Source organism: Sinocyclocheilus anshuiensis, unplaced genomic scaffold, assembly GCF_001515605.1.
Source record: "Sinocyclocheilus anshuiensis isolate Anshui unplaced genomic scaffold, SAMN03320099.WGS_v1.1 scaffold100, whole genome shotgun sequence".
Taxonomy (NCBI): Eukaryota; Metazoa; Chordata; class Actinopteri; order Cypriniformes; family Cyprinidae; genus Sinocyclocheilus; species Sinocyclocheilus anshuiensis.
The window spans coordinates 909,716-935,358 of record NW_015555725.1 but is presented as its reverse complement, the minus strand read 5'-3'; the positions used below and the strand labels follow the sequence as shown (position 1 = coordinate 935,358).

The window sequence follows — 25,643 nt, the reverse complement described above, 5'->3', positions numbered from 1 at the left end:
TATATATATATATATATATATATATATTACATTACATATTAAAAAATAAAAAATTATACAATATTACAGTCTTTTTTTAAAACATAAAACAAACTTAACTTAAAAAACCTAAACATTAACTTAAAACAAAAACCTCAAAGACCCCAAAACTTTTAGCGGTAGTGCAACTATCTGCGCCGTTGAAAATCTCAGTGCTAAAAAGTCGCTGTACTGTACTAGTAGGCATAGACTGTATGGTAATTGCTGCACTGCATCCGGTCGCTTTGTCACTGCATATCTCTGTCAGTGTGAACAGCCATTCATAATGTTTCATATGTTTTATAAACAGCTTCATAAAGAAGCACATCAGGTGAGACGTATGCCTGTTTCTCACCTTACCATCTGATTCATCCGACTGGTAATGAAAAATTAACGACAAGATGAGTAATAGTGAAACAAAGAACAAAAAAGAAATAAAAGGTGCTAGGTAGTAGCAGAAGACTTTTTGTTGTTGATTTACACAAAATCTTGCAAAACACCCACACTAACATGCACACACATACGCATATGCATTCATGGCCTCACACATTTCTCAGTACCGCAGTGTTGAGTGTACAGACCTCATTGCCTTCATCATCAGTGATGGCCTGAGCAGAAGGAGACCAAAACAAACAGAATTTTGTGTTTGTGACTCCTAGTTTTTAACACATACACTCATAAACAAGACTACATTTGCATACACAAACACACATCTTTGTCTAACTGGAAGATATTTAAATGATTTAGAAGTTTAGAAGACCAAATTATTATTAAATGTGGCCAAGCACCAAAATAAAAATCAGTTTTTTTTTTTTAATGAAAAAAAGGATGGACCATAATTTTCTACATTTAAATTTTCTCAATTCACTTATGATTGGCAGGTAATTAGCAGTTCATTTTGGACCCTATCCATAGACACTCTCAACACACCTCCTCCTCATCATCCTCAGGCTCCTCCTCATTCTCCAGCTGGGAGTGAAAATAGAGATTAACGTTAAGAGTGATTTAGGGATTTGATACTAAGAGAACAACACTATGGACGGCTGAAATCATATGGGTGGCATAAGGTGGTGCAAAAAGGGCACTGCAACCTAGTGAAAGGTGAAAGTAAATACAACATCTACTAAGGCACACAAATCACACAGAGGGTTAGGGATGGTTCATCCCACAAATACATCGCTTCACCTACCCGCTGTTCCTCAACAGTATACTACACATACACAAAAATATGCATATGGTTAGCTCAGCAACCATAAACATTCACTACGCACACATACATATCTGCACCCATGACAGATAATAAACATTCACACTCATGACAGATAACAAACATTCAGTTCATTGGTACATCTGATTCATCCGACTGGTAATGAAAAATTAACGACAAGATGAGTAATAGTGAAACAAAGAACAAAAAAGAAATAAAAGGTGCTAGGTAGTAGCAGAAGACTTTTTGTTGTTGATTTACACAAAATCTTGCAAAACACCCACACTAACATGCACACACATACGCATATGCATTCATGGCCTCACACATTTCTCAGTACCGCAGTGTTGAGTGTACAGACCTCATTGCCTTCATCATCAGTGATGGCCTGAGCAGAAGGAGACCAAAACAAACAGAATTTTGTGTTTGTGACTCCTAGTTTTTAACACATACACTCATAAACAAGACTACATTTGCATACACAAACACACATCTTTGTCTAACTGGAAGATATTTAAATGATTTAGAAGTTTAGAAGACCAAATTATTATTAAATGTGGCCAAGCACCAAAATAAAAATCAGTTTTTTTTTTTAAATGAAAAAAAGGATGGACCATAATTTTCTACATTTAAATTTTCTCAATTCACTTATGATAGGCAGGTAATTAGCAGTTCATTTTGGACCCTATCCATAGACACTCTCAACACACCTCCTCCTCATCATCCTCAGGCTCCTCCTCATTCTCCAGCTGGGAGTGAAAATAGAGATTAACGTTAAGAGTGATTTAGGGATTTGATACTAAGAGAACAACACTATGGACGGCTGAAAACATATGGGTGGCATAAGGTGGTGCAAAAAGGGCACTGCAACCTAGTGAAAGGTGAAAGTAAATACAACATCTACTAAGGCACACAAATCACACAGAGGGTTAGGGATGGTTCATCCCACAAATACATCGCTTCACCTACCCGCTGTTCCTCAACAGTATACTACACATACACAAAAATATGCATATGGTTAGCTCAGCAACCATAAACATTCACTACGCACACATACATATCTGCACCCATGACAGATAATAAACATTCACACTCATGACAGATAACAAACATTCAGTTCATTGGTATATCATGCGCAAAATGCCAGCAGGCCCATCGTCATCAAACCAAAACCATACACTTCAGTTTCTCCAGTTACACAGACTCAAACTACTCAATACTCTAAGCAGCATAAAAAAATTGCACACAAATTCAGGGTAAATCGGTGCATTCTGAGGTTATATGTGATGCTGTTATCATCATTAAGTACACCACCATTCAAAAGTTTACGGTCTGCAAGATTTTTTTTTTTTTACTTTAATTTTACTTTAACGGAGTAAAGGCTGCTGAAAAATCAGCTTTGCGAATAATTATTTGAGACTAAATTATATTTTAAAATATATTAAAACAGAAAACAGTCATTGTAAATCTTAATGATTTATTTAGTAATATTATAGTTTTTACTGCATTTTTGATCAAATAAATGCAGTCTTGGTCAACATTAGAGACTTTCAAAAATGTATGAAAATTCTTGACAAACCCACAATTTTGAACGATAGTGGACCTTATAAGGCACCACATTTTTGTTGCACAAACAAAAAAAGTACCATGGTAAGCATAGTTTCCTGGACATTTGAAGTGGCTTCGTCCCTGTTATATGTCAATTCACCATAGTACCACCACAAAACATTTTTGTAATAGTGTTGCATCTGTAGCAAGTCTACGAAAAAGGCCTTAAAAAACCCGTTATAACTTCATGCTTCACTCACCTGTTTGGCCCCCATAGATTCAAACATCTTCTCCAACAACACACGCATCTGTTGAACGTTGTTCATCAACACACAGGGCTGCAGGAGAAGCAGGAAAGAGCGAACAGCACAAAGACAGACAGTGAGACAACTCAGACCTACTTGGATTCTTACTGTACAATAGCAGACAACATATAAGTCCAAAAATGTTAGTGTTTGAGGGTTTGTTAACACTCACTGTCTTTTCTTTCTCGCAGTACGAGGAGAAACCCTTGGTTAGAATAGCACAATACTGCAGGAGCACTTTGGTGATAGTCTGGCACGGGGGAAAAAGGAAAAGAAAGAACACTATTATACCTAAACGGTATGTAGAGTAAATGAACTACACCTTGTACAGAGTTGGTAATCTGAAACGACAGATTTTCTGGAATTGACTTTGTTGTTGAAAACTAATGAATTTTCATGGGAAGATGCATTAAGTGCTGTTTTGTTCCCTGAAACAGACCTCAATATGCTGATTACCATTAAAAAATAACATCAGAATATACCCCTATTATGGACATGTCAGATAATTGCATTTAGTATTTAGTCACAGTCTTCACTAAAATATAATAAAATGTAAACGCATCTCAGCTCCTACAAAACCTGCGTAGGCTTCAACAAAGATGTCTCTGCGTCAGGCGTCTAAGTTAAATATGACTCACAGGCTAAGAAACAGATGGTGATGGTCTAAAGACAAACAATCTGTCTGCCAGCAGCTTATATTTCTCTTGCCACCATTTTCCATCTATTATGCCTCTGCTTGTCTATCTTCCAGCTTCTCTGGAACCATCTTTTGAATGTAGTATATAGTATGGTTTAGGTCTGTTGATCTTCACCTTGGCAAATCGTCGGTTGTACTGGGCAACCACTGCAGGATCAGGACAGTCTAATTTCTTGATGATCTCAAAGCTTTGGTTGAGCTGAGTGAAGATGTCCACGACTGAACAGGAAAACAGGGCATGCTCAGATGTTTGCTGGAACTGTGGAAAAGACAGGAGAGCTTTTTAGTCTGAGATGTTTCTTCAGCTATGGGAACTTTTTGCCTTGTGTGTTTTGTTTGTTTTTTTGTTTGTATGTTTTTATTTCATTTGTCTACTTACAAGGTCCAAATGTCATGAGAATTATATGCATTTTACGACAACATTTTATGAATCTTAAAAATACAGAAATTAAACATTTTCACAGCTTTCTGCATAACTTGACAAAACTTGAAATTATGCTAAAATATTGTTCAAAAGTGATATATGACTTGATTTTTTATGTTTTTTTCACAAATCACATTTCATATTTCATCTTAGTCATGCTCTTGCTTTAAAAGTTTTCTCATTAGTAAATAAGCACTATAATTTCCAGGGGAAAAAATTGTGGCAAAATGGTTTGTGTGGTGGAAACTAATAAAAATAGATATTTTAACAAAATACACATTAAAATTATTAATTTCACGATTTGTTGGTTCTTTTGAACTTGAAAAATGCATCATGGTTTCCATAAAAAATATTAAAAAAGAAAAAGTTATTTTAAATTGTGTATGTAAGTATTTTCACCATATATTTGATCAAATAATTGCATCCTTGGAGAGCATTAGAGACTTTTTACCAACCCCCAAATTTTGAAAATTATATTGTATTTTATACAATATATTGTCATTTTTATCCATCAAAGACATTAGAAAAGTAGCATAAATAAATGATGAAGACATTGTAGAAAGCATTTCTCAAAACCATTTAAAGGGTTAGTTCACCCAAAAATGAAAATTAGCTTGTGTTTTACTCACCCTCGAAGCATCCTAGTTGTATATGACTTTCTTCTTTCAGACGAATCCAGTCGGAGTTATATTAAAAATTGTCCTGGCTATTCCAAGCTCTATCATTGCAGTCAGCGGGTGTTGCAGTTGAACAGTCCACAAGTCGTCAAATAAAGCGCGCGCATTCATAATAAAATGTGCCTCACATGGCTCCGGGGGATGAATAAAGGCCCCCTGTAGCGAATCCATGTGTTTTTGTAAGAAAAATATCCATATTTCAAACATAATAAACACTTTTCTCTCACTTCCGGTATCTATCATAAGCGGAAGCCGTTCCAGCGGATGATGCAGGACGTATGCGCAGCGCGCGCGCCTCTGAGATATGCTAGTCTCGCGAGTTTTGTTTATAGGAGCAAAGGAAGCAAAGTTTGCTTACTTTAGCAAAGGAAAACCAGTCTCCTCTTGGTTTATATCGAAATCCTCCAACATTTTTCTTTGCAAATCCTCGGTTTGTACTTCTAATTCGTGACGCGCGTTTTGTTTTGTTCTCTCTCTGCATTCGTCACTAATCACGCAACGCTGACGTACTACGTCATCCGCCGGCACGGCTTCCGCGTATGACAGATACTGGAAGTGAGAGAAAAGTGTTTATCATATGGATATTTTTCTTACAAAAACAGATGGATTCGCTACAGGAGGCCTTTATTCACCCCCTGGAGCCGTCTGCGGCACATTTGATTATGGATGCGCGCGCTTTATTTGAGGACTTGTGGACTGTTCAACTGCAACACCCGCTAACTGCAATGATAGAGCTTGGAATAGCCAGGACAATTTTTAATATAACTCCGACTGGATTCGTCTGAAAGAAGAAAGTCATATACACCTAGGATCCCTCGAGTGTGAGTAAAACACAAGCTAATTTTCATTTTTGGGTGAACTAACCCTTTAAATTTGGCCTTTACGTAACTAAAAGAAAACGTCAGTTAATTTGAAGAAAAACCATCCACCTAACAGGTAGTAGACAGCAAGCAGCAATTTTATTTGACAAGGCATGTTTTAAAGCCTGGTAGACCAAGAGTAGAAAGTCATATATAAGAGAGCAGACCACACAGAAAGGTTATACAGCAGTTTCTGAACCATACCCCCTCTCTTTTATCCCTCTCAAGGGCTCCATGCATAAACTCCATCGACACTTCTTCATTCTCAGCCAGCCACTGGAGAACAAATGGCAGAAACCACCTACAGATGGGAAATGAAAAAGAAATATAGAGAAACAGGAGGAGGAATAAAGCAGGAGGGCAGCGAAGCAAGTGGTCAAGAACGTTTAAACAACAGAGGAAAGCATCAACGAGGCATCCTAATCGATCTGGGACTGTAGGTGATGCCAGTGAGAACATAAAACTACTCAAAAGAAGAACAAACTGCAGATTTTGTGAAGAAAAGAGAGAAAAGTTTAGCCAAAGATGCTCTGAAAGAGTTTTAGAAGCAGTGTGACTCACGATGGGTACTCTGGGACGGTGTCGGAGAAGGCGGCCAGGTCACAGACGTATTCGTTGAAGAGCCATTTGACTTTGAAATGCAGATTCATGTAGTCCGCACTTTTACAAAACCTCAGCTTCTCATGCTCTGGGGAAACAACAACCATGAGTAAACAGATTTAATTTCGTTTTACCTTGTCACGAATTTCACCTAGTAAACATTTACTCTCCTTCGGCTTCAACATATGTACGTATTCTCGTAAACTAAGAATGAACTGCTTTTTCATCTGAAAGTCTTTAAGCTGTACTCACTCATGGAGGCTAACGCTAAAGGTCTCTGCACACTGAGTCCGAATTTTTCGTCCGAAATTTTCGCACGTTGAAAAATAAATACGACCTCACGTTGTGTCAATCACGTTTACACACTGCCTCCGAAACTTTCGTCCGTCATAAAAAAATTTGGACCAGGTTCGATTTTCTGCGTTTTCGCATCCGTAGCAAGCATTTTGATAGGAAAGGATGACGAATACGAAAAAAACCGGAAAAACGCATACGAAAATTTCGGACTCAGTGTGCAAGGACCTTAAGAAATGCATTTCACACACATATACTACCATTCAAAAGTTTGAAGACAGTGTGATTTTTAAAAAATATATAAATTATTACTTTTACTCAGCAAGGATGCATTAAATTGTTCAAAAGTGACAGTAAAGACTTAAAATAAAATAGAAAATAAAAACAAAATCTATTTCAAATAAATGCCTGTTCTTTTGAATTTTATATTCAGAATTACATTCAGAATGTAAATATGTATCATGGTTTCCAAATATTAAGCAGCACAACTGTTTTAACATTGATAATAATAATAAAAAAAGAAATGTTGCTAAAAATTTATCATAAAAAAAAAATGGCTGCTAAAAATCAGCTTTAACATAACAGAAATAAATTTTCAAATATACTAAAATAGAAAAGTTATTTTAAATTGTAATAATACATTTTTATTTTACATTTTATTTTTGATCAATTAAATGCAGCCTTGGTGAGACTTTCTTCTAAAACATCCAAAAATCTTACCAACCCGCAAACAATATTGTATTTTGAACAATAGTGTACATGTGCACACATCAACTCTTACAGACACTTAACCATATGTCTTACCAGCATAAAAATCAAGTCTGCGAATATGGAATGTGGCAGGTGCTAAAATCAAGAAAACAAGGCAGGACAGAATGGAGAAATGAAGAACACTTGTGAAAAAATGGAAAAAAAGTGCAGGTGTGCAATGAAAGGGGTGGTTTCAAAAGAAAAGCATGCTGGCATCAAAAGAAAAATATCACTTTTTTAATGAGGAGTCTATCTCTAGTTTACTCCTACTTGGAAGATCTAAAAGGAAACCAGGGTGTTCTATTCTCTAACTCTGCTGTAGCAATGAGAGAGTGAGGACTCAAGACTAAAAAGAGGGCTTTGAAGCTTTAAAGGGGTTTTAACATAGCAAAGAGGATTTCCTTTGTTCTTTTGAAATGAAAACTACAAGCACATTAACAAAACACCAGCCACATTTATTATTCAGTACTCAGCAACTTGGCCCACACAATCATGGTGATGTAATGAGGAGGAAGTAGGGCAGATATTGTACTTAATCATCCTAACTGTACTAACATTCCACTTGGTATCAAAGCTATAGAAGCTGTTATTAAAGGATGTACAGTAGATTATGGCTCCTTTGAGGGAACACATTACTTGGCGTACAACAGAGTGGTGTAATTATCTTGCATCTATAACAAGAAATGTATGCCCAAGTTCTCACTCTCATGACTCCAAAAGGCCTTATAGCATTATGACCTTTACCATTCTTCCAATGTTTGTAGACGATATGATTAAGAACTGAAGATAGAGACAGATAAAAAGGCAAGATGGAATGATGTTAGGAGCAATCTCAAATAAATTTGCAGTGAACACAGACATACTTTAAGGACACACAAGCTTCCCATACATATAAATGTATATTTCTTCATACCTTCCAGTGCATACTTTATGTCCTGAGCAAAGAGTGTCCACATGACCTCGGCACTGACCTTCCCCACATTCAGCTCCTGAGGAAACCTGCACGGGACACACCAGGTTAAACAGCTCAGCTCAATGTCTTTGTGTGTAATATTGTGTGTGCATCTGTGCAGTGACTGACTGATTGATGATTGAGCTGTAGGAGTTCCTGTCCTCCTCTATGATGGAAACTATTAAGGTGATGAGTTTGGGCCAGAAGTCCAAATTCTGTATGCTTGGTCCTGGTTCCTCTACAGCAGCATGTTCCTCCTCTTTCTCATCCTTTTTGTCTTCCTCTTCTTCACCCTCTTCCCCCTCTTTCTTTTCTTGTGGTTTCTGTGGTATAAAACAATTGCATGAAATGGCAGAACAACATTAGAATGATAGAACAAAAGAAAAATAGATAGATGGATAGATAGATAAAGATAAAAAGGTAGATAGAACAACAGATGAAACAACAAAGAACGACAGATATAATGACAGAATGACAGACATGATATAGAAAGACAGACTGACAGATAAAATAACAGATGGCAAACAGAATGACAAAACGACAGACAGAATGACAGACAGATATAGAAAGACATATAAAATCACATTAAATTACATAAAACGACAAAACTATAAGACAGAATGACATACAGAGATAAACAGAGCGACAGATAAAATGACAGAACGAAAGACAGAAACAGAGACAGATATAGAAAAACAGATATTGAAAGAGATAGATATAGAAACAGATAGATAAAATGACAAAATAACAAACAAAACAAAAGGAGGAACAACAAAATCTCAGACAAAATGACAGACAGAGCAACAGATGAAATGACAAAAGAACAAATAGATATAGAAAAAACAGATAGATATAGAAAGAAATAGATAGAACAGATGAAACAAACTAAATGACAAAATTATATAGATAGATAGATAGTAGTGATGGGCGGTATACCGGTACATACCGAATACCGGTGTTTATTTTTGTTATGATATGAATTTTTTAAATACCGCAATACCGGTGTATGTTGCTTAAACAACGTTCGGAACGTCACATGCACTTTTTTGTTTGTTGTTTTTTTTAGTTTGTTACTCAGACGCAGGCAGTGCGCTGCATGAGACAAAAAGTAACATAGCCAAAACAACTGCATAGCCGCTCTTTAGTGTAGATTCATGTTGATTTTATCAGACGATGCCGCGATTATAAATGAGAGTGACTCCTGGTTAACATTAAAGGGGTTATGTTTAGTCATTATTTAGCGTGGTATTTTTTGACAATATTCACTCATCATGACAGTAAAATAGGGCATTCTAAGTCAATATACTGCAGTATTTCCTCTCTCAATCAGTACAAAATATGGTTAACACCCGGTCATGCATGAAAAAAAAATACCGTCATGTACCGCGAAACCAGTCTAATTTTGAAAAATACCGTGATATAAATTTTTGGTCATACCGCCCAGCACTAATAGATAGATAGATAGATAGTAAAAGTCTATCGAAGAAACTCAGAATTATACTGATGGGCCTGACCTTTATGAACAAATGTGGTCTCTATGGTAACTGAAAAATTCTATAAAATATTACTAATTTTAGGCTGATGTCCCAGGTTGAAATGCTGGTATTACCCATGAGAAATTAAACCTCTAATGATGACATAATCGAAGCAGAGATACCCAAACATGGTGTAAGCATTCCCCATCTGTGTGTATACAAACAAACACCTATGCAGGACGTGAATGTGTTTACTCACAGGCTCCACGGCCGGCTGGAACTGTCTGTTGTACAGCTCTTGGCAGTTGTTAAAGATGTATTCATATGTGGAGTTGAGGCATGCTTTCACACAGTCCCTGACCACATGGGCGGCACGAGGGGGAGACTGCAGTTCCAGAACCTGGACACAGGGGCGCCAGAGAAGACAAGAATATGACTAGGGGTGTAACGATTCATCGATATGGGTCGATACATCGATACGATGTCTGACGATACGATGCATCGATGCCAGGCGTAAAATATCGATATCTGTAGTATAAATAGGCACCTTTATTTTGGCACTGTTTATTGTGTAATTCTATTACCTATTATGTTATTTACTCAATATGGTATTATCTTACTTAAAATATTATGTATAATCATGAAAGTAATCAATATACTAATCAATATGCTGAATTATTCCCAATACTGGATGTCTTAATGAGGATTGTATGTATGAGGGCCTTTCCATTGGGCAGTACCGGTGGTTTCCATTGGATTGTACCAGTGAACTTAAATAACCCAATGAACTCTGGGTGATTTCCAGAAGATGACAGGAACAAGTAAACAGATTTTGATGGATGTCCCATGGAACCACCGCCAACCAATGGGAAGCGGCAAAATTAAAAATTGACTACATTGAAGAAATGTATCATTGGCTCCGCGACACAACAGACTGGCGTCACGAACAGGATTGGCTCGGAGTCCAGCGTCCACGAGAGCCGTCGCGGGCGGGGGGCCTGACTTCCACGCAAATTAATCAAAAAACAAAGGCGCCTAAAAAGGTAAGCAATTTTTTGCTTAAACTGGAAATAAGATTGTTTGCGTGGTTGGCTAGGGTCACGCTTGTGATGGTAATCTGAGCCAGGGCTTCACCAATAAACGAATCTAAGGTATTGGATTTGAACTAAATGAATGTAAAGTAAATGTGAAAGTAAGAGAAAATTAAGGAGTTCCAGATTTTAAAAGCCGCGCATGCAAAAGAATGATAAAGAGATTTATATGCATAAGAAGTGTGTAGTGCCTAAGAGGGGCATAAAATCCCGTATCAGCGACTTCCTAAGTGGGTACGCCAAGGTAAATATCAGGGAGCCGCTCGTGGTTGGTTGAGCGTGGCCCTAGTGGGTTCCCACGGCGGAAGGGCTGCGTGAGCGGGTGTCTGCAGACTGGAAAGAGTTAAATTGTTAGTCTCTGTCTGTCCATTGTATGTTGTGAGAGATATCTGTGTGTGCGTTGAAGCATTGAAGCATTGAATGTTTTGGTTGAATCATTAACTGTGCTGGCTGCTTTGCGCTATGTATGTAGCTGAATGTGCATGGCATATATGTTTTATGTAAACGTTCTTTGATTCAACTGGAATGAAAAAGCAATACATTCAAAGACAAATACATTGAATGGAAAACAAAGAGTTTATTGAGAGAATTGTAAGAGTTGAAAAAACAAAAAATATTCCAAAAAATTGGCTCCGCGACACAACAGATCAAAAATGATTGATCTATATTTAATTTATACATTGAAGACTATGCACTTATTTTACGTTTATTACATTTCTGTAGCGTACCTGAAAATTGATTTTAGACTGAGCTGAAAAACCTGAAAAGCACTGTTTATTGAACTTGTGTCTTTGTATTTATTTTCTGCTATTGCTTGTAATTTGGTTATCTGTAGAAAAGATTTTTAGCACTGAGCCCATAGTAGCAGCAGAATTGTTTTTGCAATTGTTTATTTTCTTTATTATTTAAAAAAAAAAAGTATAGGTCTATTTTTTTGTTGTGAATGTCCCAATTGAGGTACAGGATGTGAAAATTTCAGATAAATGTTCATGTTATATATTTTGGTTGCATTTGTGAGTTAATCAAAATGTAGATGGTTGTTTAAAATAGGTATATAATATCATAATCTCGATATATCGATCGATATACTCCTGTATCGAATCGAATCGTATCGTAGAATTGTTTGAGGTATCGGCAAATATCGTATCGCTGGGTATGAGAATCGATATCGTATCGTGACGAACCATCCGATTTACACCCCTAAATATGACTATATAAAAACAAAGTAACACCCTCTAACAAATAAATAGTGACTAATCTCAGTTATGAAAGTCCGCACAAAAGCCTCTCTCTTACAGCACAAAGAAATCAATCTCAAACCATCTATTATCCTTTTCTACTGTATGAACTCAGGCAGAGAGAAATAACGGAGCGTTTACTCAAGACCGTATGAAACAATTGAATTACTCATCTCTATAGGATCTGTCACTCAATATATGTATTACAAATAAGACCCACATCCCTGCATCTCCCAAACACAGTATAAAACAGCAAGAAGGGCACTACAGCATGCCATTGCTTGATCTGATTTAGAGGTACGTTATCTTACCTTCAGTCTGAAGAATGTAATGCTAGTCAGCAAATCCACTGTGGATTTGAGATCTGCTAGACGTGGTTTACTGCTGGCTGGGAAATTATTCTGGAGATCAAAGGGACAGAATTAAGATCACAGGAAGCTTGAGTGAGAAGCACAATATGACATTGGTAAAATGGATACTTCAGGAGAAATAACGAACATATGCACATGCACAAAGTTTACTGATCAAGTCTATATACCATTATAAAATGTATTCATGCTAGCCACTCTCAAAACCAATTGAAATATAAAATAAAAAAATTTTGGCTTGACATTCCATGATTCTAAGGGCACAATGATTTTTTTTTTGTGTGTGGATTGATTTTGTCCTAAATGTTATGTTAAATTTTGAAAAATTGAAAGTTCATACTGATTAGCGAATCATGATTTGTGCATGAAACATTCACATTTTACAAATAGGTATGATTTTTATTCAAACCATCTGATTTTTCAACTTGGTTACATAACAGTCACATTAAAACACATTAAAACTTTAAATTATTTTATTATGCCTCCAATAATTTTTGCAAAAATGCAGTTTATGCATAAATTGTATTGTTTAACTCTTGTCCATGACTCCACTTTTTATCCCTACTAATCACAGAACCGGCTTTACTGACAAGATACGCATGACAATCGCATTTGATTAATTGTGCAGCCCTACTTTATAGGGTAAACCAACGGAGTGGGCAATGAAACAAACCATGAATGTGTGGTCAAAGATAAACGAATTGAACGACGTAAACGGGAACTGTGATATTGGAGGCACAGGTGTCGCGTCCAGCAGGGTGAGAAGCATTTTGGAGAATGGAATGGAATAATGAAAAAAGATTGAAAGATTAATGACTTATTAATGACTAAAGATCTATCAGTTTATAAATAAATAAATACTTTTCCTTCACAGCCTACAATTCTGCCCCTAATAAAAACATTTTAAAAAGTTTACCAAGGAGACAACAGTTTTAATGAAGAGCTTGGGAAATATAAGATGCAGTATGACAACCAAGGATAAAATGAAGGTAAATAACGTGTGAACAAAATATTTTTTTTTATTGTGTGTCATTTTCCAATTAAGCTGTCATTTGTTTTACACAACACCATCCTCAACTGTGCCTATAGATTAGGGTAAGTTAATGAACATGATGAATACTTACTCTGTATGTTGACAGGTCAATACGGAGAGAGTTATGGAGCTGATCCAGCAGTCTAACAAACCGATCTTTCTGCATTAACAGAGAGAAAAATTAATCAGTGGTGAATAAAGTTAAACAAACAAGCAAAAAGGATTGGCTGTTGCTTTCTGTATTTGGAAAGGCAAAGTGTGATTTAGTTACAGAGTCAGAGCAAAAATTTTTAAAGCCCCACAAGAGTGTTTCTCTGATACCAATCTCCCTTTTGAATGGAATCTAGACCTTGAGCCAAGGATGCAGAGCGTGGACACACATACACACATGAACAGAAACATCCTGTAAAAACACACCAGAGACAGGCTTTTGGATAAATCCGTCTCATGGCAATGAGAAAACCTGAAAGGGAATCAAAGGGTCAGGGCCACTGACAAGGTCTCAGTTATTCACCATGTTGTACCTTTTCAAAAATCCTTGTATGAGCAAAACTGATACAGCAGAAGGGCCCAGGACAAGAAAGGGAGGGGATGGGAGCATTTGTGCTGTGCACAAATCCAAGCAGCTGTATTTATCCTTAGATAGAATCAGAGGCTGCCATGACAGCATCTTCAGCTGTGTCGTATGAGAGCCTCAGTGGGTTTGGGATCAAAGGTTTTATGTGACTCTGATTATAACAATCAAACTCACGATCACTCTGTGATCAAATGTGACATTATATCTTATACAACAGGTATTTCTGGTCTTTGAATTTGGCTGAGCTACGTTCCAAAAGCACTGACATTTAGTCCAATAGCACTAAGACTTTTCAATGATTGCATTGCTTTTCTGTGTTTGCATGTTCAAGACAGATGATTAGTCTGTGCATTAGCTGTGGGGATTTTTCAGTGACTCTTTCTACAGACTATATTGGTACACTATGCATCGGTATCATCCAACTACTCAGTAGTTCAGACTACTGTTCAAAGGTTTGAGGTTTATACGATTTTAAAATGTATTTAAAATTGTATTATATTTTATATGGTTTTTAGAAATATATTAAAACAGTAATATTGTGGAAAATATTACTATTTAAAAGAAATGTTTTAGTATACATTTAATATTTATTTAATATGAATCTCTATGTCTATTTTAATATATTATTATTAATATAATTTATTCCTGTGGTTTCAGCAGCCACTACTCCAGTCTTCTGAAAGCTGTTTTAGCTTGTCAGTGAACTACGGCTCTGTGTAGTAAATGCCGCTCCATCTGAAAGCACATGCTGGAGATTTACTACTAATCACAGAACCGGCTTTACTGACAAGATACGCATGACAATCGCATTTGATTAATTGTGCAGCCCTACTTTATAGGGTAAACCAACGGAGTGGGCAATGAAACAAACCATGAATGTGTGGTCAAAGATAAACGAATTGAACGACGTAAACGGGAACTGTGATATTGGAGGCACAGGTGTCGCGTCCAGCAGGGTGAGAAGCATTTTGGAGAATGGAATGGAATAATGAAAAAAGATTGAAAGATTAATGACTTATTAATGACTAAAGATCTATCAGTTTATAAATAAATAAATACTTTTCCTTCACAGCCTACAATTCTGCCCCTAATAAAAACATTTTAAAAAGTTTACCAAGGAGACAACAGTTTTAATGAAGAGCTTGGGAAATATAAGATGCAGTATGACAACCAAGGATAAAATGAAGGTAAATAACGTGTGAACAAAATATTTTTTTTTATTGTGTGTCATTTTCCAATTAAGCTGTCATTTGTTTTACACAACACCATCCTCAACTGTGCCTATAGATTAGGGTAAGTTAATGAACATGATGAATACTTACTCTGTATGTTGACAGGTCAATACGGAGAGAGTTATGGAGCTGATCCAGCAGTCTAACAAACCGATCTTTCTGCATTAACAGAGAGAAAAATTAATCAGTGGTGAATAAAGTTAAACAAACAAGCAAAAAGGATTGGCTGTTGCTTTCTGTATTTGGAAAGGCAAAGTGTGATTTAGTTACAGAGTCAGAGCAAAAATTTTTAAAGCCCCACAAGAGTGTTTCTCTGATACCAATCTCCCTTTTGAATGGAATCTAGACCTTGAGCCAAGGATGCAGAGCGTGGACACACATACACACATGAACAGAAACATCCTGTAAAAACACACCAGAGACAGGCTTTTGGATAAATCCGTCTCATGGCAATGAGAAAACCTGAAAGGGAATCAAAGGGTCAGGGCCACTGACAAGGTCTCAGTTATTCACCATGTTGTACCTTTTCAAAAATCCTTGTATGAGCAAAACTGATACAGCAGAAGGGCCCAGGACAAGAAAGGGAGGGGATGGGAGCATTTGTGCTGTGCACAAATCCAAGCAGCTGTATTTATCCTTAGATAGAATCAGAGGCTGCCATGACAGCATCTTCAGCTGTGTCGTATGAGAGCCTCAGTGGGTTTGGGATCAAAGGTTTTATGTGACTCTGATTATAACAATCAAACTCACGATCACTCTGTGATCAAATGTGACATTATATCTTATACAACAGGTATTTCTGGTCTTTGAATTTGGCTGAGCTATGTTCCAAAAGCACTGACATTTAGTCCAATAGCACTAAGACTTTTCAATGATTGCATTGCTTTTCTGTGTTTGCATGTTCAAGACAGATGATTAGTCTGTGCATTAGCTGTGGGGATTTTTCAGTGACTCTTTCTACAGACTATATTGGTACACTATGCATCGGTATCATCCAACTACTCAGTAGTTCAGACTACTGTTCAAAGGTTTGAGGTTTATACGATTTTAAAATGTATTTAAAATTGTATTATATGGTTTTTGGTTTTTAGAAATATATTAAAACAGTAATATTGTGGAAAATATTACTATTTAAAAGAAAGTATACATTTCTATTTTAATATTTTTTATGCAATTTTATAATTTATTCCTGTGGTTTCAGCAGCCACTACTCCAGTCTTCAGTGTCACATGATCCCTCAGAAATCATTCTAATATGCTGATTTGGTTCTCAAGACACATTTCTTATTATTATTCATGTGGAATACAGTTGTGTTGACTACCATTTTTTGAGGAAAAGGGGGTACTTTTTTTTTTCAAAATGCTTTCATGAATAGAAAGGTGAAAATAATTTATTTTAATAATTATTTCAAATATAAATATTTTGTGACAACATATATTATTTTATTTATTTTTTTTAATTTGAATGGTACTGTACGTTTTGACAACAGCTCACTTTTATTCAAAATACCGTAGCTTTTATAATAAGATGGTACTTTTTTTTTTTTGATTTATTTTTGGCATTTTTGCCTTTATAATGAAAGGACAGTAGCTAGACAGGAAGATAAGTGGAAGAGAGAGAAAGGGGGATGGGATTGGGAAAGGTCCATGAGCGCACAATGGCGCTATATGTCAGTGTGCTGCTCACAAGGCTATTGGCACCACACGAGAAGGTACATTTTCATTCAGTGACAAAGAAAATATAACGCTACGTTGCTATTTTTTGTCATTGTTTTGAGAAGCTTTACTGTCGATGCACCCAGGGAATAATCAAACCCTAAACTGTCCTTACAGTGGTCAGGCCATATTGGCTGTGTGCGATGCTGAGTTAGCATTACCCCAAAGTTGGAGGCAGTGAAGCGGTCACAGGCGGAGACATTGGTGACTGAGGTGGGATGAGCGTAGAATGCGTTGATGTTGGCCAGGAGTGTGCTCATTACCGCAGGGACACCAGGCAGCATGTATTTATAGGACAGACATGCAAAATGCCTACAGGTGGACAGACAGACATCCAGTAAGAAACTGAGAATGTATTTCTACAACAGCTATGCAGTCCTTCAATTGTAATTCAGTGCTTCTCACCGAAACAAGTCCCCCTAATGAATAGACAGAAGTCTAGGTTAGTATTTATTTAATAATTTAAATTATTTAGAATTAAACTGTTAATTAATATTCTGTTTGGCAAGGTGTACAACTGAACCCAAATGGTGAGTCTTGTAACTTGAGTCTTGAGTCAGACTTGTAACCCAAAGGTCGCGGGTTCGAGTCTCGGTACTGGCAGGGATTGTAGGTGGGGGGGAGTGAATGTACAGCGCTCTCTTCCACCTTCAATACCACAATCCTGTCAACAGCAAAGGACCTATAACTGTCAGAATACAGACAAAATGCTCCAGGGCTTACGTCATGGCCTGATAGATGGATTCTATTCCGTAGCGCATGGCAAACTCGTCTACAATACCCTGAGCACCCTCATCAAAGTAGACCTTCCAGGCATCATCTCCTCGTGCTGTGGGCAACTTCACCACACCTTGTCCTTCAATGTCTGTCACAAAGTGAAAACAATTCTACAAAAAAGAGAGGGAGAAAGAGGCTAAGAGATGTGTTTTGCTATATAAATTATTGTGTGTTTGCTTTCAAGTATACAGTAAATTTATTAAATATGAATTATGTTGGGTTCAGATTTGAGCAAGATTTGTAATATTTTTGCAGCCTCAGCAAGGCTGCATTTATTTGATGCAAAATTCAGTTCACATTGTACAACATAAGTGCAATTTAAAAGAAGTGTTTTCTATTTGAATATATTTTAAAATGTCATTTATTCCTGTGATGGCAAAGCTGAATTTTCAGCAGTCATTACTCCAGTCTTCAGTGTCACATGATCCTTCAGAAATCATTCTAATATGCTGATTTGCTGCTCAATAAACATTTTGCATTATTATCAATGTTGAAAACCGTTGTGCTGCTTAATATTTTTGTGGAAACCATGATACATTCTTGAATAGTTCAAAAAAGAAAAAGTTTAAAACAACAGCATTTATTTCAAGCAGAAATCTTTTGTAACAATATGAAGGTTTTTGTTGTCACTTTTGAACAATCTAATGCAACCTCGCTGAATATTCATTTATTTTACAACACTTAACCCCACATATTTTGAATGGTCATGTACACAGGCATTTGCCAAAGTGGTGTGTGTAGGGGTTTACCTCGTGCAAACAAGTGTACTGAACATGATAAGGGGCCACTTTCTCTTCTCCTTTAATTTCCACACTTATCTGCAGTCTGATGGCCCCTGATACCGCTGACTTGCCTGTGCGTTTTTCTGCAAAAGATTAAACATGGCCGTTACATATCTGATATAAAAGACAAGTCTCCATTTATCGCATCTCGTCCTAATGATGACCCTTGACCAAAGTCTAGTAGTAGATTCACATTCAGCAGTGACATTTAATTAACTTTTATTTCAAGAGAAAACAAACAGTATCTTCAAATGTATCAGACTCAAGATTTTAAAATGATAACTAATATTGAATATTTTATCAGAAACAATGTATCGTTTTAGGAAGCCATTTTACAGAACAGATTAGACATAAATGTACTGAGCTCTAATGAAAATCAAAACCGAAGAACAACTTTCTCATTTCTATGATATTATTATGCAAAGAGAGAAGCAGCCATGTGGCCACAGACTAGTTAAACCATCTGACTGACTGTAAAATGTCCAGTACCAACGTTCGACATATTTAATTCATTATGCAAGTTTTCATGAATAGCTAAAGTAAAATTTGCCATATTTCACAGTTACAATCTTATATCTTTGATCTAAATGTATGCAAATCATTCCATTATATCATTTTTATGGGATCAGGCTTATTATAACTTTAAAAATTAAATAAGAAATAGTATGTTATTACAAATTACAGTTCATATTTTAGGCACAGATCAGTTATGACCTACACTGCAATCGCAACATTTAAACAGACAGACGGCTTAATTTCTTGTGCGACATACATTTAGTTTGTAGTCCTAAAACTCAGAAAACGACCACTGTCTAGTCAAGGGTTCTCTCGAGAATTTCTAATGGGTTTTTCGAATATCAGTTTTAGATTTATGAGAAATATAAGGTCTTCATTAGCCCTCATGGAGCAACTTTAGCTTTAGTTTTTTTAACAACTTGCATTAAAGCACATGAAGGTTTCAAAATTCATGTCTGAGATGTGACAGAGTGTAATTTATTTTGTAGAACAAAACATAAAACCCTTTCAAAATTCCAGAGGGGGCCCACAGCAAATTAGACTTCAAGTCTGTCTACAAATTGATGTCGTGACTGTACAGCTGTATATGAGGAGTGCTACTTTCAAAGCCCCAGAGAATAGAAAAAAGATCATTTAAAGAAATCAAATAACACCCCACAATGAAACATACATAGACCGAGGAACTTACCAAGGTTGTACCAGACATCCATTTCTCCGCTGAGGGTTCGGACCTCGATAATGCTCTGACCCAAAAAGTCATCAGATTCCCTCTTCAGACGCTGCTTCACACGAGACTTTATATCGTCATCTTCATCCCATACACGCAGTTTAATGCGGTCAGATGAATTGTGGCACTCACTAGGGAATGAAAGGGTAAAGTTGTGAACAAATCACAGCTGCTTCAAAAAAGAGAGCTGTTATTACAACACAGTCAACAACTATTCAATATTAACACAAGTTGCTATATTTTTGACAACTGTAAATGGTGTAGTTATGTTAATGAACTAAACTGTATTACTTGGAAGAATTGTTTACTGTATTATTAAAAACTAATTTATTCAATAAACTAAGGATTAGCTCATTTTTATAAAAAAAAAAACAAATAAAGGGATAGTTCACCTAAAAATGAAAATTCTGTCATCATTTACTCAATCCTCAATTGTTCCAAACCTGTATGAATTTGTTTCTTCTGTTGAACACAAAAGATATTTTGAAGAATTTTGGTAATCAAACATCAAAAGTTGGTAGCGACTGACTTCCATAGTATTTTTTTCATACTATTGAATTCAATGTCTACCAGCAACTGTTTGGTTACCAATATTCTTCAAAAAATCCTCTTTTGTGTTCAGGTTTGGAACAATGAAATGCAATGCAGTACTTTCTTCCTGCATAACATAAAAGTAATAAAAGTAGTGTATACTTGAAAATTCTTCTTCAAAACCTGCATAATAATTTTTGTAAATTGTATGCTATTGTCTTAGCTCTGCTAAAAAGCTTCCCATGTAAGAATTTAATTGTACTTAGTACACTGTACCCTGTACATATGACAATAAAACATTTTTGACTTGACTTTGACTTACTAGTCTGTAGCACAGAAAACTTGCCAATGAGATTTCTTTAAAATCTTAATCTTAATCTTAAAAAATACCTCATTTCACTATTTCTCCTAGCCTGCAATATGATAACATGGAGAGCAAACAGACACTTTTGCAGAAGTCTCCTGCTTGTCAGATTTTTTTTTCTCCCGAGCAAAATCTCCAGTAATTTCATGTGTCTCCTTTGGAGTTTTAGGAAAGATCTTAATAATCAAACAAACTGTGATTAGATTCACCAATAAGAACACAGCAGATAAATGACAGGATTCCAAAAGAACAAAGAGAACTGAAAATATTGTATAAGACTCACAAGTTGAACGTCTCCTCCCACACAGGGTTAAGGTTACCGTAGATAGTTTTGGTTCTCTTCTTAGTCTTGCCAACCTGAACGGTCACATACGGATCACTGGAACCAGTTCTGTCTTTAGCCTGCAGGCCCTGAGCACTCACCACTGGAAAACACACATGAAGACTCTTGTTAGATTAACCGACAATCAGCAAAAAAAAATAAAAAATTGAAAAATGCATTCTAATGCTGGCACAATGCATGTTATTAAAAGCCCTATAAGAAAACTGCATTTATAAAACTACTCCTTGAATATTTCGATCACTGAAAGGTATCAGAGCAATAACAGCTGCCCCTGCTTCCGTACCTGTGATGGAGATTTTGGCCGACCATTTTGATGTTCCATCAAGAACAGTCTGCTTGATGGCCTTCATCTGCTGAGCATGGTTCAGTTTAGTCACACTGAACACAAGCCTTATCATCTCAAAGATTTCAGGCCTGTTCCTCTCTCGGATCTTCATGCGGTCCTTCATGGCCGATATGATATGCTGGGTTCTGTCCTCTGCTCCTGTTTTGGAGCTCTTCTCAGCAGCTCCTAGCAATTGTAGAGATGTGTTTAATAATATAATTTAATTGCAAAATAAAACATGCAATAAAACGAAAAAAACATGTTAAACACTGTATACTGAACTAGTGAAAAGGTTTCTATTTTACATGTGTACCTTTTTGCATTACAAATTATATTTCAAAGTACAATGTTGAATTTAAAAATTAGCATATTTTTATTTTTTTTATAAATCGCATATTGAGAATTAGTGTTCTAGTGCATAAGCTTATAATATTTCCTACACATTTTTGCATGCTTTCTCCTCACTGAGCTGGTTACGTTCACTAAAAGGCATTTGACAATGGCACAGATTCATAAGGGATAATGCCAAAAAATACTGAACTAAATAAACAGCTAACTATAACTGCAGTATGCAACACTAAAGTAACAATAAATAAAGGATTGTTTTGTTGTTGCTTGTTTTTCTGTATTTGGTTAGTGACTCACTCTGTAAACAGTCTGCATTGAGAAGCTCCTGGCATTTTTCATGGCATTTTACACCACACTCTGAACAGCGCATGCCCTGCCGCGCAATGCCCCACAACAAACCCTCACACTCATAGCAGTAGGTGGGCGTAGTGGCCGTCCACACTTCAAAGTTATGGGGTGTTGTGCAAGAAATAGGGTAAATCAGAGCCTGGAGTGTCTTCTTGTACACGTGATTCATCTACAGAAAGAAAAAGAAACTGAAAATTGTTTCTGCCAGAAATGGGCCCAAGACGTAACCCTGAAGAAGACATTTTAAAACAAAGCCCAGATCACATGTAAAATGTGTTGAAATGAAAAATCCCGAAGTTGTTAAGAATGGTTCAAACAGAAAACAGAAAAAGCACTGAGAAGTTAAAATGGTAAGAGTACAAGATACTCTTTATAAATTCTGGTCCTGGTTCATGATGTAGGTGTAGTTATGGGAGTGGGCAGACAGGTGTCAAAGTGATGACCAAATGAGAGATACATCACATCTTTATCTACATAAAGTGTAGGTGGCATACATCTTTTTTTTTTTTTTTTGAAAAAAACATTTATCAATCCAGAGCATTTGAAGCGTAACTTTACATTTTGATAAAAGACATTTCAACTCAATTTCTGTCAACAATTACTCTATTATCATTACAACACTTGTCGTTACAAACCACACAATGAAAAAGACAATGCCAAGCAATGAAATTAAAAGGAGACAGATGCTGTCAAGCTATAAAAATGACAAAAAAGCATCATGAGCGTAACAAAGTTACTGGTGTGCTACTGTATATCATTCTGAAAGTCTGCTAAAAGACATAATTATTGAATTTTTCATTATTTATTACCATTTTAATGAAGACATATGATGCAAATCAAATAATTATTGACTGAAAATTATATTCAAACTATTCGTCACATTGTTACTGGCAACAGTACAAAATGCAATACAAAAATGTATCCACATGGCATTGATCATCAATGATGTCACTCACGCTTTTCAGTGAATGGTAACTTTTTTTTGTTGTTCCTTTAAATTTGCCATGAAAACTTATCATCTCATGCAGGTTATAAACAGTTTATCCATGCATATGTTTATTTTATTTATTTATTTATATATATATTTTTTTTTTTTTACTTCCCTCTGGTGAAGTATGCTGGACTTTACCAATCATTTAGTCCACTTAAACCCCACCCACAATATACTGCCATTTAGTTCTGCCTACATCCAATCAACAACCAATGATAGAACCAAGTCCTGCCCTCCATTTTTTCCTTTTTCGATAACCTGTTTCACTCAAATGTACGTCATAATACAGAAAAAAAGCTCTGTCGCAACTTCTGTTACAATATGACTAACAACTTGATCAAGTGAGAAGCAGATTTGTTTGTATATTTTGCATGTCTTACCAGTTCTTCATCCTTTAGTGAAGAGCGTGCAGCTAATGCATGCGAGATCCCTGCTTTCCTGGACTGCACAAGAGACTGAGAGAGGAACAAATGTTAAATATGAACATTAATTATACATTTAGTAATAGTAGTACTCATTAAACTACAATGGTTTTGCACTCACCCAGTGGGAGCACAAATTGTCTGTAATGTTTCCTTAAACACGTGGTAAATGTTATTCCATGCCTGTGTCCCATATTTGACCCAAAGTTGGGTTGAAACAACCCAGCATTTTTTAGAGTGTACATTCCCATTAATATGCTAAACAATATCCGCATATTAAGGGCATTATGTCTACTTATATAGCTTTAAGCATTTCATAGATAACTTTGTAAATTACTAATACCATAACAAAGAATAGTACCAACAACACACACAAAAACCAGCCTAGAAAGACCGTTGATACAACATGCTGGAAAAAGTCTCAATGATTGTTACATAGCTAAAGGCAGACCAATACTCCAAAGATTGATTTTCCATGAGAACAGAGATAAGAGCACAATTTAGCCTCTCACAGCTAATGACAGTGATTCAAAACACGCAAATGGCTGGTTTTAGCTTTTCTTTGTGCCATCAATTGCTCAGCAAGTCAATTGTGAGTGGTACAGGGTGAGTGAGGGGACTGGCAGGTCTTCGCTAAGGTTCAGTCAATGAAAAAAGGGCCTGAAAGCTAGCTACAAGGATCGATACTACAATGCTAGGAGAAAATGTCATTTCTACAAACAAAAAGAAGAAAAAATCAAGTTGCAGCGTCACACAAATCCAATGAAATCTTTTTTTTTTTTTCATTTATATATCATTAGGAAGGTACATCTAAATTATTATTACCAAAAAGTATTAAAATGTAGACATAAAATAAAAAAAACATAAAACATATATGATAATATTTATCTCTTACAATTCTAAAAAGCTCTAACTATGGGTAACACTTTACAATAACATTGTAAATCTTAACATTAAGCAACACATTGGTTGTTTAACCAATGAACACTACTTCTACAGAATATATTATTATTGGATAATGAATTATTGAATAATGTTGCTTTTTGTGACTTCTAGTTAACATATATTAACTTTTAATTACAAAATGTTTTCATTTGTGTATACACTGACATTAAATTAGAAGGAAATCATTCAAGGCAACATTCAATTCTAGCATCCAGGATTCATTTTACAGAAATATTTGCCTACTGAATTCAGTGACTGACCATTCATAATCAAGTATTCCAGAGTTGTGCAATAACCTTTGTTTATATTCAGCATATCACACTTTATAAACAACTTTCACACACAAAGAAGAAGCGTTCGTTGCCATGAAAACTGTTGTGCAAGTCACAAGCTTCAGATAAAGCCTGTTTTTATTTTGCATTTATTCTTTTTTGTCCTCTCCACAGCATGTCAAATGTATCTGTGTGGGTTTCAGTTTTATTGTGCAGCAACGAAGACTGTTTGATGAAAGTTCCCCATTTCTGACTCACGGGCATGTCAGTGAACTAGAGGAGAAGACAAGCACTTGAAATAGAGCTCCGTTTCTCAATCGTATGCACACTTGTCTGGTTTTTAATGCACCAGTCACATAAGATGTCCCTCTTTAAGGGTAAAGAGAAGACATTCAATTACAAGACTGATGGAAAATTACATTGACGCATTTACGTGAACACCAAAATCCATTCTAAACAAAAACAGACCACTTGCAATATCAAACCCTTCTGAGACAGGATGTCACACGGTCATTCATTGGTGATATTGCATTACTGCTCACTGCAAACATACCACAATTGAGCAGAAAATCCAAACCTGATGGTCTCACACACTGAAAATGAAACTGAGCTCAAATTATTTTTGACATATAATCTACATCTATCTATATTATATTTTTTGTGAAAAAGCACTTTCGCCTCCAATGTGGACAGACAAATTGCTTGTCACTGGAATCTTCTTAAATCATGTTTTTTAGGACACCCTGCTATAGCTAAAATAAAATTTTAGACCTAAAAAATGAAAACATATGCCTATGTGTAGGATAAAGGGTTCTTTTTTAGTCTGCTTTGAGTAAAAGCTGAATATATATATATATATATATATATATATATACACACAGTATATATATA

The 25,643-nt window shown here is 36.0% G+C and overlaps 1 protein-coding gene across 1 annotated transcript in view; it reads right to left on the bottom strand.

Annotated features, from left to right (window-relative positions):
• LOC107672622 (protein unc-13 homolog B-like) overlaps window positions 1-25,643 on the bottom strand; it is a 50,600-nt gene that overhangs the window by 20,168 nt on the left and 4,789 nt on the right. The window contains exons 7-30 of the mRNA XM_016465894.1: window positions 23,494-23,568; window positions 22,072-22,291; window positions 21,385-21,612; window positions 21,042-21,183; window positions 19,825-19,994; window positions 18,588-18,703; window positions 17,785-17,948; window positions 17,223-17,373; window positions 15,437-15,505; window positions 12,448-12,537; window positions 10,067-10,207; window positions 8,462-8,655; window positions 8,294-8,379; window positions 8,125-8,160; window positions 7,435-7,476; window positions 6,298-6,424; window positions 5,941-6,037; window positions 3,891-4,034; window positions 3,251-3,328; window positions 3,034-3,111; window positions 2,195-2,215; window positions 1,936-1,974; window positions 1,587-1,613; window positions 374-394 (exon numbers count right to left, since the gene is read on the bottom strand). Of these exons, the coding sequence (XP_016321380.1) occupies window positions 374-394; window positions 1,587-1,613; window positions 1,936-1,974; window positions 2,195-2,215; window positions 3,034-3,111; window positions 3,251-3,328; window positions 3,891-4,034; window positions 5,941-6,037; window positions 6,298-6,424; window positions 7,435-7,476; window positions 8,125-8,160; window positions 8,294-8,379; window positions 8,462-8,655; window positions 10,067-10,207; window positions 12,448-12,537; window positions 15,437-15,505; window positions 17,223-17,373; window positions 17,785-17,948; window positions 18,588-18,703; window positions 19,825-19,994; window positions 21,042-21,183; window positions 21,385-21,612; window positions 22,072-22,291; window positions 23,494-23,568 (2,556 nt within the window). The remainder of the gene's footprint in view (window positions 1-373; window positions 395-1,586; window positions 1,614-1,935; window positions 1,975-2,194; window positions 2,216-3,033; window positions 3,112-3,250; window positions 3,329-3,890; window positions 4,035-5,940; window positions 6,038-6,297; window positions 6,425-7,434; window positions 7,477-8,124; window positions 8,161-8,293; window positions 8,380-8,461; window positions 8,656-10,066; window positions 10,208-12,447; window positions 12,538-15,436; window positions 15,506-17,222; window positions 17,374-17,784; window positions 17,949-18,587; window positions 18,704-19,824; window positions 19,995-21,041; window positions 21,184-21,384; window positions 21,613-22,071; window positions 22,292-23,493; window positions 23,569-25,643) is intronic.